The 17,594-nt window shown below is 40.2% G+C and overlaps 1 protein-coding gene across 10 annotated transcripts in view; it reads left to right on the forward strand.

The window, feature by feature from the left end:
* hecw2b (HECT, C2 and WW domain containing E3 ubiquitin protein ligase 2b) overlaps window positions 1-17,594 on the forward strand; it is a 363,894-nt gene that overhangs the window by 253,188 nt on the left and 93,112 nt on the right. For all 10 annotated transcript variants that reach the window (XM_072261633.1, XM_072261634.1, XM_072261631.1 and 7 more), the window contains 3 exons: window positions 7,977-8,060; window positions 15,504-15,613; window positions 17,378-17,498. In XM_072261633.1, coding sequence (XP_072117734.1) covers window positions 7,977-8,060; window positions 15,504-15,613; window positions 17,378-17,498 — 315 coding nt within the window. The remainder of the gene's footprint in view (window positions 1-7,976; window positions 8,061-15,503; window positions 15,614-17,377; window positions 17,499-17,594) is intronic.

Raw genomic sequence — 17,594 nt, forward strand, 5'->3', positions numbered from 1 at the left:
TGGAATATTCTGCAATCATTAGATTTAAGTAATAAATTAAACAAACCTGTATCCATTTACGCCACATGATATAAACTGTTCAATAAAACACCTTTTATTTTTTGCCATCTATAATCAATATTATCACTTATAAGGTAGACCACTACATTTTGTGGAATGGATGTGTATAACACAAAGATTTCCAGAGCAAGAGTTAAAAAGTTCCATCCAGCAGCCTACTTGATTTCCTTCCACACAATCCCTTCTCCCCTTCATTCTTTCTCTCCCTCCCTCTCTCTCTCTGCTCAGTATATCCTTTACTCTCACCTCTCCCTACTTCTCCCCCTTCCTTGTCCTACTCCCCCTGCTCTCTACTGACCCCTATGTCCCCATCTCTCTACTCCCTCCATCCCCCATTGCTCTCTGTCTCTATCTCTCAATTTCATCCCCCAGTGTTATTTTCTTCTCCTTTACCAGCATCCTGATCCTGGCAACGCTGCTCCTTCCCTCTTCCCCTACCTTGTGGAGGACCGTCCAATTTCTCCTCAGCACCAACTCCTCTCTGCCACAGTAATATCTGGGGAGTATCGGGATGGCAAAGTTTTGTTTTGCAGGGTGGGCTTGTGACACTTATCTCTGCACAAAACTATTCTAAATCGGTCTTTCAATTGTAATTCACTTCTAGGCCTTCAGCCCCCAGAACCTCCGATTTCGGAGGGTTTTAGTTTGATACGTGGGTTTTGACCAAAGGAGAAAATGGCTGGAATCACTCAGCACTTTAGTGCAAGGGTGTCTATTAGGTGCATCAAAGATCAAACTTACAAAAATTAGCAAAAACAGCAAAAAGAAAGCAGCCAATATTTACAAAAAGATATCCCCCAGAAAACACAATAATAGCTCTATTCTTATTTTTCTTCAATGTGAACTTCTAGTAGCCTCTATCACTCCCTCACTGAGGGTGAAGAGCTTCTTTTTATTCGGCACTCGGAGATGCTTTCTTTAATTACCAACAAAGTTAACTTAAGTCTAGACATGAATTAGAGTATGATGCACCCCATAATGTAGTTACAATCATATTACGAAATAAACAGAAGTATCTACTTAAATACAGTATACAAACAACGTATACACATTTGCACATGCCCGTTACTAAAGAAATGGAATATTCCACCGTTTGTGGCCGGAAGGCACCATAAAGCCAACCTGAGTGTATCAACTCAGTTTAGTGCCCGTTATGAGAATATACCGGGGAAGACATTGAAATGCGTACACTCAGCGCAACGATAGCAGAATGACAAGGGTGGGTGTGTGTGTGTGTGTGAGAGAGAGAGAGAGAAAATGGCGTGAGTAAGGAGTGCATTTACCGAGTGCTCCCCATCATAGTTTTTAATAGCAGTGTGGGCAATTTCAGATCCCCATTAGTGAAATTGTATCTTTGTTTCAGACACTGGCTTCTATTTAATCTTTTGTTGCAGGCTGTGTTGTCTCTGACATGTTTCTTTGCCTTTAAATCTCCAACAAATCAGAGGTGCACAAGAACGCTCTGGTGCTTTTCCGATTTTCTGATGTCCTGCCTATCCGTGTTAACCTCCTCGCAGATGTATGTCTGAAATCAGCAACCCATGAGAGTTATGAATATGCTTCCTGTAATTATATAGTCCACATGGATGAGTTTGCATTGGGCTCTTGCATCAATCGTAGTCCTTCTGGGAGCTGCTAGCCTGTTTTTCTCCTGAATTTGTAAGTAGAGAAGTCAGTAAAATATATACAGCAGTGACTGGCCAAAGCCTCTTTGACATCATAACTTAAACTGTCACTGAAAAGCACAAGAGCAGCCAAAATCATAGATAATTAGATTAGATAGATCAGCTTTATTCATCACATGTACTGCAGATTGAAACGTACAGTGAAATTTCTTGTTTGTTTCAATGACCAACGGGGTCTGATGATGTGCTTGGGGCTGCAACATAGCATGCCCACAACTTACTAACCCTCACCCATAAGCCTTTAGAATGTGGGAGGACACTAGAGAACCAGAGGAAACCCACATGGTCCTGGGGAGAATGTACAAACTTCTTATAGAGAGTGGTGGGAATTGAGCGTAGATCGCTGCTGCTGTAAAGCATCACGCTAACCGCTACACTACTGCATGCCCAACGAGCTTCCTTCCTCTCAGGTAGCATTGTGGGAACGTCTTCACTGGTGGCAGTGGTTCAAGGGTTAGCAATTAACCAGACACATTCACATTCCATCAATGCATCTTCTGATAACGCATGTTTCGAAGTTCAAAGTAAAATTTATTATCAGAGTATGTACATGTCACAGAATACGTACATGTCACCACATACAACCCTGAGAATCTTTTTCCTGCGGGCATACTCAGCAAATCTATAGAACAGTAACTGTAAACAGGATCAATAAAAGAGCAAGAGCATAGAACACAACAAACTGTACAAATGCAAATATAAATAAATAGCAATAAATAACTAGAGCATGAAATAACAAGATAAAGAGTCCTTTGAGTCCAGTGAAATCATTAGTTGTGGGAACACCAGAAATAGAATTAGTGTAGTTATCCCCTTTTGTTCAAGAGCCTGATGGTTGAGGAGTAGTAACTGTTCCTGAACCTGGTGGTGTAATTCCTGAGGCATCTGCACCTTCTACATGATGGCAGCAGCAAGAAAAGAGCACTGCCTGGGTGGTGAGGATCTTTGTTGATGCATGTTGTTTTTCTACGACAAGGTAGAGAGGAATTTTAAATTTAGCATGATGTGAATTAGCAACAAGGATGTAACTTACAAAATTAAAAATTGCATCTATTGCACAAGACACGGGGTTTTCTAGCTGGGTCCAGCTTCTGCTGTTTTGTTGGATGATGATTTTGGTCATTTAGTGAGTCCATCTTGTTATTTCTTTATGTGCTTTGGTAGTTTGTGGAAAGTAATTATATTTTAAAGAATATAAGGACTATGGAAAGTGACTATATTTTAAAGAATGTAAGGTCTGATTATTTTACCTTAAAAGCCAGACACATTGAAAAGCTTATAGACTGTTTTTCCAGCAGTATTGCACAATTTCATTTATTGTTTTAAGTTATTTTGCCTCTCGGAAGTTGTGTTTGTGTTGCGTATTTAGTTATCGAAATCCAATGTGGGAGTAAGATTCTCAGCACTGTAGTATTAAAGAGGTATAAAAGATGGAGAAGTTTTTGCTGTTTTAGTATCATTTGTAATGACTGCTTTTGCATTAGTTATGTATTCCGCTTAAATAATTTTCTAATCAAAATTTTCACATGGTCTATAGTTTTATATATAGTGGGGAAATTGAGGGTTATGACGGAAAGGCAGATGAGTGGAGTGGAGCCACAGTCAGATCAGCCATTATCTTATTAAATGGTGGAGTGGACTTGATGGACCAGGTGGCTCACTCTTGTTCCTAGTTCTTATGTTCCTATATTAGGACTATTTTCTTTTCTGTAATTGCCTGTTTATTGAAGTAATGCTTTAATTTTAATGTAATAAATACTTGCAATGTACAGTGTCATATTTTGAAACAGTGAAGAAACAGTCAAATGGCTTAATTGGAGTGTGGGTCACCTTTTCAATGCCATGAAATTAAATCAGAACCACTCAGCAAATCAGATAGTGAAGAGTTAACCTTTACTTGGTGAACTCCTGCCAGAACTAGAAAAGATTGAAGTCAAGTTTTAATGGGAGGGCAAGGGATGGCAGAAATAGAAGTCCGTGATGAGGCACAGGGGAGAGGTGCAGGGCTGTGAAATGTCTGAGAGGCAGAGACAGAGTAATAGTTGTAGGTACATGGGAAATCTGGTCATGGTGTTGTGATATTTTGTGGTGGGTTTGTGGTTTATAGGATGTGGGGGGGGTGGTGGGAAAGTGGGGGGACAGGAGATGGTATCAGAGAAATGGCATAAAGCCACATGAGCTGAAGGTCAGTCAGTAAACCCTCCTGTTTGATGATAAATTGGAGTGCCGCATATTCACAGTGCATTGGTTAAGGGAAGTAGTGCAAAATGGAAACAGTGATACAGTGTTGGGATGTTGCAAACTGTAAGAGGGAGTAAGTGGTCAGGAATAAGATCCCAGGGGGATGGAAAGTATTACTTTAAGGTGAAGGAGAATCCTCCAGGAGGTGATGTCTCCTGCTGAGGAAATGGGAATGAAAGTAAGGACTTCTGAAGCCGAGCTCTGTGTTGTGTTGAGATCAAAGTTCATTGAAGTGGGGTTAAATGGGGATGAAGATGAAAGGTGGAGGCAGGAGAGGGCACCGGAGTCAGTAAAAGGATATAACAAAGATATACAGTATATAATTATCCATTTGTGTCCTTCCCAAAATCTAGCTTGAGGCTGTATGAATTCTAAATGAAGAGAACCTCTTTTTAACTCCACTTATATCTGCAAATTTATCCTGACTCACTTATTGGGAAATAAAACCTGCATCAGTGAAAATATTATTAGCCAATTAAAAGAAAGGCATTTTTAATGACTGTGCTGAGAGAAGGTGGAACTTCATTTTTTTAAGAGTAGAAACAGGCAATGTACTGTACAGGGCAAAACTCTTAGGCACGTATATACAGCTAGGGTGTCTAAGACTTTTGCACAGTACTGTAGTAATTTTATGTATTGCACTATACTGTCACACAGAAGAAAAATTATCACATATGTGAGTGATGATAAACCTGACTCTAATATGGGTCTGTATTGTGTACGGAGAGGGAAGGGAGCAGGGAGAGCGGAGACATGGGTGGGAAGAGTGGAGGGAGCGGGAAAAACTGGAGACATTCAGTTATGATCAATAAATCATTTGCCTTGTGTCTCGGGGTTGGGCGTGTCTGCACCCAAACCACCCCCCCCCACCCTTGACACTCCTTCTCTGCCACCTGTCAAACACTCCCCGCGTAACGCTCCACCCTCACTATTCCCAACATCCTTTGCTCCTGCCAGATTTACAAACTCTCTCTCCAGTCCATGTTGACAAATACAGTTCTATGCAAATGTCTTAGGCACCCTAGCTATATATATATATATATATATATATATGTGCCTAAGACTTTTGCACAGTACTGTTATCTGGTCACTTACACATAAGAATATACTTGTGCTGGCTTTGACACTTTGCTGCCTTCTACTTCGACAATTTGATGTGGCCAGTGGGACTGGTTACGCATTTATATAAGCAAGGTCATCAACATGGTGACACCACATTGTGCTGGGCCACACATGCATAGTCCACAGCTTGGAAGCTCAGGGCACAGGCCATTCCTAAATGGAGGAAGTTGATCTGTTCATTCATTTCAACACAACATTGACAGGGAAATCAAATGTAAGACTGGGCGCAGGAAGACCAAGAGTGAATTTTATACAGTCCTGTGCAGAAGTCTTAGGCACATGTTAAAAAATTTCTGTAAAGCAAAGATACTTTCAAAAATAATGAAATGAAAAGTTTCTGAATATCAGAAAATTAGTATAAAGAGTGGTAATCAGTAAAAAAAAAAAAACCTGAATCAATTCCTTATTTGGAGTGACCACCCTTTGCCTTTGAAACTTCCTCAATTCTCTCAGATACAAATGTGCCGTTTTGTAAGAAAATTGGCTGGTAGGTTGTTCCAAGCATCTTGGAGAACTTGCCACAGTTCTGCAGATATCGGCCGTCTTGCTTCCTTCTGTCTCGCCAGATAATCCCAGGCAGCCTCGATGATGTTGAAATCAGTGCTCTGTGGAGGCTGTACCATCTGTTGCAGAACTTGTTATTCTTTTTGCAGCAGATCGTTCCTTACGACCTTGGCCATGTGTTTGGTGTCATTATCCTGCTGCAGAATGAAGTTGGGACCAACCACGTGTCCCTGATAATACTGCATGATGGATGAGAATCTGCATGTACTCCTCAGCAGTGAGGATTCCATTAATTCTGACCAGATCAAAAACTCCATTTGCAGAAATTCAGCCCCAAACCTGCAGGGAACCCCCACTGTGCTTCATTCTATGCAGACACTCATCCATGTAACGCTTTCCAGCTCTTCTGTGGACAAACTACCTTCTGTTTAAGCCAAAAATTTCAAACTTTTACTCATCAGTCCAGAGCACTTGCTGCTGTTGTTCGGCACCACAGACCTTGTGCTTTTGTGTGTAGGTGTGTCTCTTAGCTTTGTTTCCACTTCAAAGGAACAGCTTTTTGGAACTCTTCCATGAAGACCACTTCTGACAAGACTGCTCCTGACTGGGTTCCAATTGTTTCTGTGAGTTCAGAGCTGAGAGCAGTGCTAGACTTCTTCTGATTTAGAAGGGGCGTCAGTTTCATGTATTTCTTGTCTACTACACTCAGTTTCAGTGGCTGACCACTGCGTTTCTGGTCCTCAACCTTGCCTGTTTCGTTGTGCTTCTTCAGAAGAACTTGAAACTCCTGTCTGCTGCCACAGGAGTTTGCAAGGCTCATTCTTGCTATGGTGTAAGAATTGATGATTTGAAGGTTAAACTGAGTCATCTGCCCCACCCTTACCTTTTAGAAGTGGTGTAGAAAAAGTAAAACTGGGCAATGGACAACCAAACTATTTCAGCTAATTAGTTTAGTTCACTCAATTTATTATGTCATTGATCATTAGCATCCTGTTTAATCAGGCACTGAGTGCATACCTACAAAGTGATCATTTTTTAATTTGAAATGTGGTCTATTACTTTCTTTAACAAAATATAAACAATCCTCTGTAACATTAATTTTTTTGGAAAATCAATGTTTGGAAATCTACAGTTTGGTCTTTTCCACTGAGACACTCATGCAGAAGACAAAAAATAAACATCTAAAACAAATTTTATGCTAAAAAAAAATCTAGAGTGCCTAAGACTTTTGCGCAGTATAGTTCAAAGTTGGATTTTTTTTAAGATAGCAAATCCATCAGACGATATGATTCAATCTGGAAAATTTCAGATTGTATTGTTGGTTTGGCGATAGCTAATAGAGATAGTGAATTGTGATGAGTTCATCTTATTTTTTTAAATTTATTTGTTTTAAAGTGTAATGCCTAGTTGTATTGGTAGTCTTGGATTTTTATTTCAGTTTTTTGTCTATAAATGCCTTAAGACCCATAATACACAGTGACCCAGTTCACTTTGTCCTCACATGTTACTGTCCTTTCCATGTTTACAATGTGATGGGGTAAGTCTAAATCATGATTTGAAGTACTCACCTGGCATGACATAATTCCACAAAGTGTATCATTGGCATGGGCAGAAGTGCACATAGTGAATATGGAGTCTTCTGTTTGGTACCTTACCGGCAAAACTACATGCATTGTCTTCCACAGCTGTGATTATGCCACATGCATCTGATGTATAACTCGGACAGATTTGCACTGTTGATAAATGATATTTGCCCTGCTAAAATAATGGTAGCTTTGCACAAATTGGCTGTTTATGTGTCTGCATAGTTTCTGCAGCTCAATTCATCCAGAACAAGTGAGTAATGGGAAAAGTGGGGAATATTTGTGTGGGTACAACTGATACTGTCTTAAATAAAAGATGATAACCTATCAATATTGGTTGTCCTTTGTTTAAAAAAACCCAACAATTTCCCAGTCATGTAAATACTGTGCCATACCAATGCAAAAAAAAGCAAGTTTACAGCTGTGGGAACCTAGCCACTGATTTGGATGGATGATTATAATTTTGCAGGAGTTTCATAAATGCCATAAACAAGGGTAAGCTCATAAGTCAGTTTTGCTGCCAGAAACGAGCTGCTGAAAGCAGGAAGGGCGTCAGTGAAAAGAACCAGCGCAAAATTCTTCCATGACAGGAAGCCAATGCTGAAATGAGTGACTCTTAGACACACTAGTGTTGCATCCCACCTGTATCAAACAGTATTTGCAGCCTCATTTGTAATCCACGACTGACCCTTACCTCATCTGTCCTGTGCTTGGTTGTTTGCATGATGTGTACTCTCTTGTATTCTGAGGATATTATTGGATTCTTTGGATATTTCCATAGGGACAAGATACAGTTCATCAGAAGCGAGGGGACGAGTGGACTTGGGCGATTATCCAGTGATGCAGATCTTGTTATGCTGTTAAGGTAGGTGCAGGTTATCAGTCCAAGGTTATGCCAGCAAAGGAACATGGGGCAGGAATGTCTAACCGCTGTTGGAGAGCTCTCTGTCTAGAAGCCGCATTGTGTCCAACATTAATACGGGGGGGGGGGGTGTTTTGTGGCCATCTGGATGCATGTATATGATGTCAGACCTAAGGACACAGTTTCATGCAAAAAGACTCACTTCAAAGGTTGAAAGGTTCATTTATTATCAAAGTATGCAACTTAGAAATTCTTCTTTTCTGGGTAGACAAAAAAGAAAAGAAAGGCAGCACAATCATCAACTCTCAAATCCCTCCTCTCGCAGAAGAGAATGAACAAAACAGAACAGGCACATCAACCCCCAAATCCCCCTCCCCGCACAAAAAAGGTGAAAGACAGAATATAAAAAAATCTATAAAACTGGAAAAATATCTATAGTCCAAGTCCATATCCAAAATGCAGAAAACCTCAATAACATTCTCCAGGCACAGCGGCAGGCTTGCTCTTCTCTGCTAGCAGAGCAATCAAAAGACAGGCAGTTGATGCTCACTTTCTGCATTTGCCCCGATGTTTCAATCTCCCTCGTGGCTTTTGATACCTTACAAGTCAGTGAATGACTCTCAGGCACAGCAACTTGGTTCAATCCTGACCCCTGGGCCTGTGTGTAAGGAGATTGCAGATTATCCCTGTGATTCTGTAGGTTTTCAGATGGTTTAGTTTCCTCCAACATCCCAAAGGTATTCACACTGGTAGGTAAATTGTAACTGTGTCAATGAGAGAATCTGGAAAGTTGATGTGAATAAGGAAAGAAATAAAAAGTGTACTGGTGTTTTTTGTAGGTTTTTGCTGTCAGCACGATCTTGATAGGCAAAAGATAGACTTCAAAATTGAGTTGAAAGAAAAATTGTTATGGGGATTGTATGAAATTGTATGACATGTATAGGAAGTATAGGAAGCAGGGAGTAAATAAGGTGCTTGAGGAGTATAAGAAGTGCAAGAAAATACTTAAGGAAGAAATCAGGAGGGCTAAAAGAAGACATGAGGTTGCCTTGGCAGTCAAAGTGAAGGATAATCCAAAGAGCTTTTACAGGTATATTAATAGCAAAAGGATTGTAAGGGATAAAATTGGTCCCCTTGAAGATCAGAGTGGTTGGCTATGTGCGGAACCAAAAGAAATGGGGGAGATCTTAAATAGGTTTTTTGCGTCTGTATTTACTAAGGAAACTGGCATGAAGTCTATGGAATTAAGGGAAACAAGTAGTGAGATCATGGAAACTGTACAGATCGAAAAGGAGGAGGTCCTTGCTGTCTTGAGGAAAATTAAAGTGGATAAATCCCCGGGACCTGACAGGGTGATCCCTCGGACCTTGAAGGAGACTAGTGTTGAAATTGCAGGGGCCCTGGCTGAAATATTTAAAATGTCGCTGTCTACAGGTGAGGTGCCAGAGGATTGGAGAGTGGCTCATGTTGTTCCATTGTTTAAAAAAGAATCAAAAAGTAATCCGGGAAATCATAGGCTAGTAAATTTAATGTCGGTAGTAAGTAAGTTATTGGAGGGAGTACTAAGAGACAGAATCTACAAGCATTTGGATAGACAGGGACTTATTAGGGAGAGTCAACATGGCTTTGTGCGTGGTAGGTCATGTTTGACCAATCTATTGGAGTTTTTCGAGGAGGTTACCAGGAAAGTGGATGAAGGGAAGGCAGTGGATATTGTCTACATGGACTTCAGTAAGGCCTTTGACAAGGTCCCGCATGGGAGGTTAATTAGGAAAATTCAGTCACTAGGTATATATGGAGAGGTGGTAAATTGGATTAGGCATTGGCTCAATGGAAGAAGCCAAAGAGTGGTAGTAGAGAATTGCTTCTCCGAGTGGAGGCCTGTGACTAGTGGTGTGCCACAGGGATCAGTGCTGGGTCCATTGTTATTTGTCATCTATGTCAATGATCTGGATTATAATGTAGTAAATTGGATCAGCAAATTTGCTGATGATACAAAGATTGGATGTGTAGTAGACAGTGAGGAAGGTTTTCAGAGCCTGCAGAGGGACTTGGACCAGCTGGAAAAATGGGCTGAAAAATGGCAGATGGAGTTTAATACAGACAAGTGTGAGGTATTGCACGTTGGAAGGACAAACCAAGGTAGAACATACAGGGTTAATGGTAAGGCACTGAGGAGTGCAGTGGAACAGAGGGATCTGGGAATACAGATACAAAATTCCCTAAAAGTGGCATCACAGGTAGATAGGGTCGTAAAGAGAGCTTTTGGTATATTAGCCTTTATTAATCAAAGTATTGAGTATAAGAGCTGGAATGTTATGATGAGGTTGTATAAGGCATTGGTGAGGCTGAATCCGGAGTATTGTGTTCAGTTTTGGTCACCAAATTACAGGAAGGATATAAATAAGGTTGAAAGAGTGCAGAGAAGGTTTACAAGCATGTTGCCGGGACTTGAGAAACTCAGTTACAGAGGAAGGTTGAATAGGTTAGGACTTTATTCCCCGGAGCATAGAAGAATGAGGGGAGATTTGATAGAGGTATATAAAATTATGATGGGTATAGATAGAGCGAATGCAAGCAGGCTTTTTCCACTGAGGCAAGGGGAGAAAAAAACCAGAGGACATGGGTTAAGGGTGAGGGGGGAAAAGTTTAAAGGGAACATTAGGGGGGGCTTCTTCACACAAAGAATGGTGGGAGTATGGAATAAGCTGCCAGACGAGGTGGTAAATGCGGGTTCTTTTTTAACATTTAAGAATAAATTGGACAGATACATGGATGGGAGGTGTATGGAGGGATATGGTCCGTGTGCAGGTCAGTGGGACTAGGGCAGAAAATGGTTCAGCACAGCCAAGAAGGGCCAAAAGGCCTGTTCTGTGCTGTAGTTTCTATGGTTCTATGGGAAAATACCCTCAGGATGATTGCATTTTGGTAGCATGAATTGGAGTATATCCAGGGTTTACGTAGAGCCTGCCTGTTCACATTGGAGTGCTGCCCAAAAAAGGAATAAAATAGTGAAACAGGACAGTACTTGCTTTGAGTTATTAAAACAGTTGATTCAAACAGTTAACCATGGGGCAGTATACTGTTCATTCACTTAGATTTTGGCATTTGTTGACTTCCGCCTATTATATCTCTATTTGTGAATTTCTTTAATAAAAGTTCAGATTATTTTCTTTGTAAAATATTTCAAATGTGTCCAATTGTTCAGAGTAAATAGTGTAACATCACCAATGTATTTTGGATTTTACTTTTATGAGTTTACTTCAATCACTGTGGCAACGATTGATTGGAACAAAGAACTTAAAATCTGAAGGAACATTGATTTCCTGCCCAATTGTCCAAAAGATTTATAATTCCCACTATCTATATCTGTTGATGGACCTGTCAGCCCTTTTACCAAAAAGTTAGCAAAATATCAGATGTGTACAAAAATAAACAAAAAGGTTCTTTGACCAGAAGTTCCTATTGTGAAAAATTCATTTGACTTTTTTTCTGCAGTTATTATAAGGAGTTTCTAGCAAATTTAAGACTCAGGAGCAGAATTAGGCCATTGAGTTTGCTCCGCCGTTTCATCATGGCTGATCCATTTTCCCTCATAACCCCATTCTCCTGCATTCTTCCCCGTAACCTTTGTGGAAGTCCACTTTTTATCCCTGATGTACTCTTGGTAGCACTATTAGGAACAACATTGGAAGATTAGAATAAAAGCAGAAGAGCTCAGCATGTCAGGCAGCATCTGTGAAAAGTAAAACATCTTGGGTTAAAGACAGTACATCAGGACTGAGGAAGATAAAGCAAGTTAGTTGAAGTAGCAGGGGAGGCTAAGGGATGGAGCAAAGGGAATGTCTGTAATAGAGTTAAATGATGTAGCCAATGGACAGTTAAGCTCCTTTATCTGTGTTAACCTCTTTTTCTTAATATATATTAATGCCTTTGGGTTCTTCTTGATCCTGCTTGCCAAGGAAATTTAATGGTCCTTTAGTTCTTTCTTAATCACGTGCTTGAGCACTTTGCTGTTTCAAGAACCCCTCTCGGATACAACGAAGAAATCCCACTTCATCTTACCCTCTTCTGTTAGGCAAGTTCCAACCATTGCTGGGGAAGTTGAAGTTCACTGACTATAACAACCTTATTTCTGTAGCTTTTCACAATGTATCTGTTCATCAACCTGTTTGTGGCTTTCACTGTAGTAAAATCCCATCAGTGTAATTGCACCTTTCTTACTCCTGAGCTCCAACTAAGTTGCCTGTGTGGACGAGCCCCTCCCCTTGTGTGTCACATTCCCCTTGTCAGTAGTATAATCACTCTACCGCTTTATCATGTCTAATGCACTAAAACCATAGAACGTTGCACTGCCAGTCCTATCCCTCAGGCAACCAGGTCTCTAAGATGAATCAGAATCAGGTTTAATATCACTAGCATATGCTGTGAAATTTGTTTTTGGGGGCATCACCTTTTGAAGATGTCCTGGATGCTGGAGAGGCTAGTGCCCATGATGGAGCTGACTGAGTTACTGTAACTTTTTCTGATCCTGTGCAGTGGCCCCTCCATACCAGGTCGTGATGCAGGTAGTTAGGATGCTATCCATGGTACATCTGTAGAAATTTGCAAATATCTCTAGTAACATACCAAATCTCCTCAAACTCCTAATGTAATATATAGCTGCTGTTGTGCCTTCTTTGTAATTGCATTAATACGTTGGACCCTGGATAGATCTTCAGAGATGTTGACACCCAGGAATTTGCAACTGTTCACTCCTTCCACTGCTGATCCCTCGATGAGGACTGGAGTGTGTTCCTTCGACGTCTCCTTCCTGAAGTTCATAATCAATTAAAAGTAAAATTTATTATCAGTGTACGTACAAGTCACCAAGTACAACCCTGAGACTTCTTTTCTGCCATCATACTTAGCAGATCTATAGAACAGTAACTGTAAACAAATTGTGCAAATGCAGATATAAATAAATAGCAGTAAATAACAAGCATGAAATAACAATATAACACAGTTCTTAAATGAGCATAGCTATCCTCTTTTGTTCAAGAGCCTGATGATTGTGGGGTAGTAACTGTTCTTGAAAGTAGTTGAGTCCTGAGGCACCTGTACCATCTACCTGATGGCAGCAGTGAGAAAAGAGCATGGCCTGGGTGGTGAGGATCTTTGATGATGGATGCTGCTTTTCTATGGCAATGTTTCATATAGATGTCCTGAATGGTTAGGAGGGCTTTACCCGTGATGTACTGGGTCGAATCCACAACTTTTGTAGGATTTTCTGCTCAAAGGCATTGGTGTTCCTATACCAGGCCGTAATGCAGCCAGTCAGCACACCTTCCACCAAACATCTTTAGAAGTTAGCCAAAGTTTTCGATGACATGTCGAACCTCCACAGACTCCTGAGGAAGTAGAGGAGCTGTTGTGCTTTCTGCACAGTAATAATTATGTGATGGGTCCAGGACAGGTCCTCTGAGCTAGTGACACCCAGGAATTAAAAGTTACTGACCCTCTCCACCTCTGATCCTCTGATGATTACTGGCTCATGTTTCAAAATTCCATGTACTGATCCAAGCTCTTGTTCATCTTGCTTTACCTATAATACTTATGTTGTAATAAACACATTTCAGCCCATCATGTTTATTGGCCTGTCCCTGGCTGTCTTTCCTTTTGGTCTTTCTTATCAGACTGTCTTTCTTGCCCTCAGCCCTACCCCCTGTGTCTCTGCTGCAGTCGTTCCTATCTCCCTGCCACTATAGTTTAAATGATTCCAAGTATCACTGACAAACATCCCATCAAGTATATTGGTTCCCCTCCAGTTCAGATGCACACGACCTTGCTTCTACAGGTCCCACCTACCCTGCAAGAGAGCCCCAGGATCCATAAATCTGAAGCCCTCCTACTGCAACAGCTCCTTAACCACATATTGAACTGTATTTTGCTTTGATTTTTAACCTCACTGGGTATTAATCCTGAGATTGCAAATCTGGAAATTCTACTTTTTAAATATTCTGCCTCCAAGATCTCCCTAAAATCCCTCAGTCCTGCCCCGCCAATGTCATTGGTACCTGTTTAGGCCACAATCTGCGGCTGTTCACTCTTCTTTCTCAGAATGTCCTGTACCCACTGCGAGACATTCTTGACCCTGGCACTGGGGTCGGTAAGACCATGAGAGCTGAAAATGCAGCTGCTACTGTTGAAGTGATCAAATTAGGGAATGCTAATGAGGCTCGAGCTGGAAGAATAAAAATATCTTGGAGGGTATTAAAACTGGAAGTGACTAAACACGAAAGTGGAAGATATTTTTGGGACTTTATAACATAGAAAGAGAATTTTATCAACTTTACCCCACTTACCTATGACCGAACTTAGGTCAATGGTTAAGGAACTTTGTGTGAGTCGGGTCAAAGGGGAAGCTTGGGTAATGGTGGAGGGCTTGAGATCCTCTGCTGGGAATGGGTGGTCTTGCTGGTCCTTATCCTCCTGCAATGCTGGGATCTGGATTTCCTCCCCTACTTGCCCCAGTGGATCCTCCTTCACATCCCATGTGCCCTGATTACCTTAAAAATAGAAGGCTAACAACAGATGGGAATGTGGTTTATAGACTCCAGCCAGGTGTATGTATAGCTTCAACATCTGGGAGGAGAAGACCAGGATTGGAATTTAACAGAATAATGCGCATGTGCAGCAGAACTCCCCCAAGACAGAAGTAATTCTCTGTGGCAACTTGCTGTCAGTGGCATAGCCAAACTGGAGGACAATTACTTGAACTAGTTCTTCTTTGGTAGATATTGTTTGTGAAGAAAGACATTAACAAGACCCATTTTCCCAAAATGAGGCTATATGATCATCCTGCTTAGAGGTAATTGGTGAATGAGGGACTCAGCAGCAAGTGAGCTTAGGCAGGGTAACTTTACTGAGATGAAAATACGAGGTCATAATACAGTATTAGATCATTGATCCAGTGCTCCCTGGGAAAACAAAGATGGTGGACTTCAGTCTTCCCAATGTTCAGTTATGACAAGATTTTGTTGATCTGAGTTTGAAACAATCTACCAATAAAACAATCACTTGTTTTTCTTTTTCTTCCTGTCTCAACGGTATTTATAATATAAAATAAAACCAAAAAGAAAAAAGATCTATTGCTTTCCCATATGACGAATGAACTCTTCTTAGGCTTCTAGCTGGTTTCGGGTATCGATTATAACTGAGATAACGTCGGTTATAATTGATACCTGTACCCAGCTGGAAGCCTGAGAAAAGTGCTGGAAAAACTCCAGGTCTAGAAATCTGTGGAGAGAGTTGAAATCAGAAAGAAAGATCATTATTGAAAAATCATCAGAGCCCCATATTAATTTTTTAATATGTAAAATATTCTGATGCAGTTGTAAAAACTATGCAAAGGGAATGGATACCTTCAAAAGTAATGATGTGTACATTGTCATCTCTCCTATTTAGCTTGTTTGAAGATGAGATTATGTCCTATGTGCCACCTCATGCCTTACTTCACCCCAGTTATTGCCAGTCTCCACGGGGATCCCCTGCATCATCACCTCAGAATTCCCCAGGTAAATGCAAGATAACCTAACCATATATCAACAAAAGTAATGAAGTCTGGTGCAAGATGTAAATAAGAACAATCCTCTATTCGGCACAAAGTAATAACATAGTTTCTGTCGAGAAATTTATCAGCCATGCTGATTTGCTGGTATGTTTGATTGTAAAGGCGTTCTTAATTAAAGAAAGACATTGAAAAATTCATAGGGGGAAATGTTCAAATAGAGGTAAAGGTGTAAAGGATCCAGAAGGAAAAATTTGAAAGCATGAATTAAATTACAGATCTCGGAGCTGAACAATAAGGAATCCTAATTGCCAAGAGATTTTGCCCTGTAAATATTTTATTATCTGTGACAGTGCCATTGTTATTGATTTATCAAGATGAATTTTTAATTAAAGAGTAGGGAAAATAATAGTATTATAGTCAACTTGAGGAAGGATTAAAGAATTTACTGAAATGTGAAAGCTGTCCAACTTTGGATATTTCTGTGAAATGATTTGAATAGTGAGTGCATAGGGCTTCAAAGTGGATTGCACATATTTTCTTAATTAAAGACTAGCTTCAGCAATTTGTAGTTCCTCTAACAGTGAAGATGGGCTGAATATTTGTAAAGAGTATTGCACTGTGAAATATTTTGGCAGTAAGATATGAAATGTTGATTTTTTTTTAATCAGCTACCTTTTGTTTTGAGTGAGATATCCAAAGCTTTCCTATCAGCAAATACAAAGTTACTTGTGCTAGCTAGTCAGTTGCTGTGATTCCCATTAGGTGAACTTCTAATTCACTTACCTTGGATTAAAAGCATAAAAGTGCTGGAAATAAAGATCATCAGCCTTAAACACTATCTCTGTTGTTCTCTCTATAATTACTGCATGACCTGCTGAGTATTTCCAGCATCTTCTGTTTTTGTTTCTGTTTTCTTGGATTTATACTCTGAATTTTTCTGAATCATTTCATTCATTATTGGTTCTGGAAGAGAATATATCATAAAGACCAGAAGAATTTACTTGATTTCTAGCTTATGCCTTTGCAGTGCAAGACTCTGGTGATTCCTTTCATCAACTTGATAGCAAAAAAAAAATAGATTCAGCATAGACCAAACAATATGAGAAAATTCACCCAATATCTTTTTACTGTTAAACCATCTTCCAAGCTAATTTTCACACTTTCAAATTGGCGATGAATGGAAACATTCCTGTTGTGCGCAGTAGCACAGTGGACAAGAGCACAAGGAAACAGAAGGGGACTAGGCCACAGTACCAGGCCCTTCAAGCCTGCCCTGCCCTGTCCAGTGAGTATGACTGGAGCTGATTAAAGCCGAACTCAACTCCACATGCCAGTTCATCTCAACCCTCAATTCCTCAATCTTTCAAATATTTATCTATCAGATGATCTGGCTTCCAACACCACTGGGAGACAGAAAATCTCTGAGATTCACTACCTATTGATAGAAGAATTTCCAATGCTCCTCAGTTATAAAAGACTGGCCTGTTCTTATCTCCTTACTTTATTCTTTGGAGTTAATTCAGCATCTAAAAGAGAAAGGTGGTTTTTTTTTTGAAGTTGAATCCTTTATCAATACTGTAGTGAAGTGATTGATTTGGTTGCTTAAAAATCTTAGACTTTATATAAGGTGGACTGGGACATGCAACAGCAGCTTCAATTGTTGAACTTTTTACTGCACGTCAGTCATTTCAAATCTCGTGATGTCTTGGCATGGGGATGATGAGGGTATTTTTAGCTGAGTTTAAACACATCTTCTTTTTTTTTACAGGTACCCAACGAGCTAATGCCCGAGCTCCAGCTCCTTACAAGAGGGACTTTGAAGCTAAGCTCAGAAACTTCTACAGAAAGCTTGAAACAAAGGGCTACGGACAAGGACCGGGGAAATTAAAGTGAGTTAATTACGGGGCTAAAATTATGAAAGCATTGCATCAAGGTGTGAATGCTGAGGAATTAATAGAAATGTCTGTAATTTTATGAACCTGACA

This window comes from Mobula birostris, chromosome 6 (genome assembly GCF_030028105.1).
Source record: "Mobula birostris isolate sMobBir1 chromosome 6, sMobBir1.hap1, whole genome shotgun sequence".
In the NCBI taxonomy this organism is placed as follows: Eukaryota; Metazoa; Chordata; class Chondrichthyes; order Myliobatiformes; family Myliobatidae; genus Mobula; species Mobula birostris.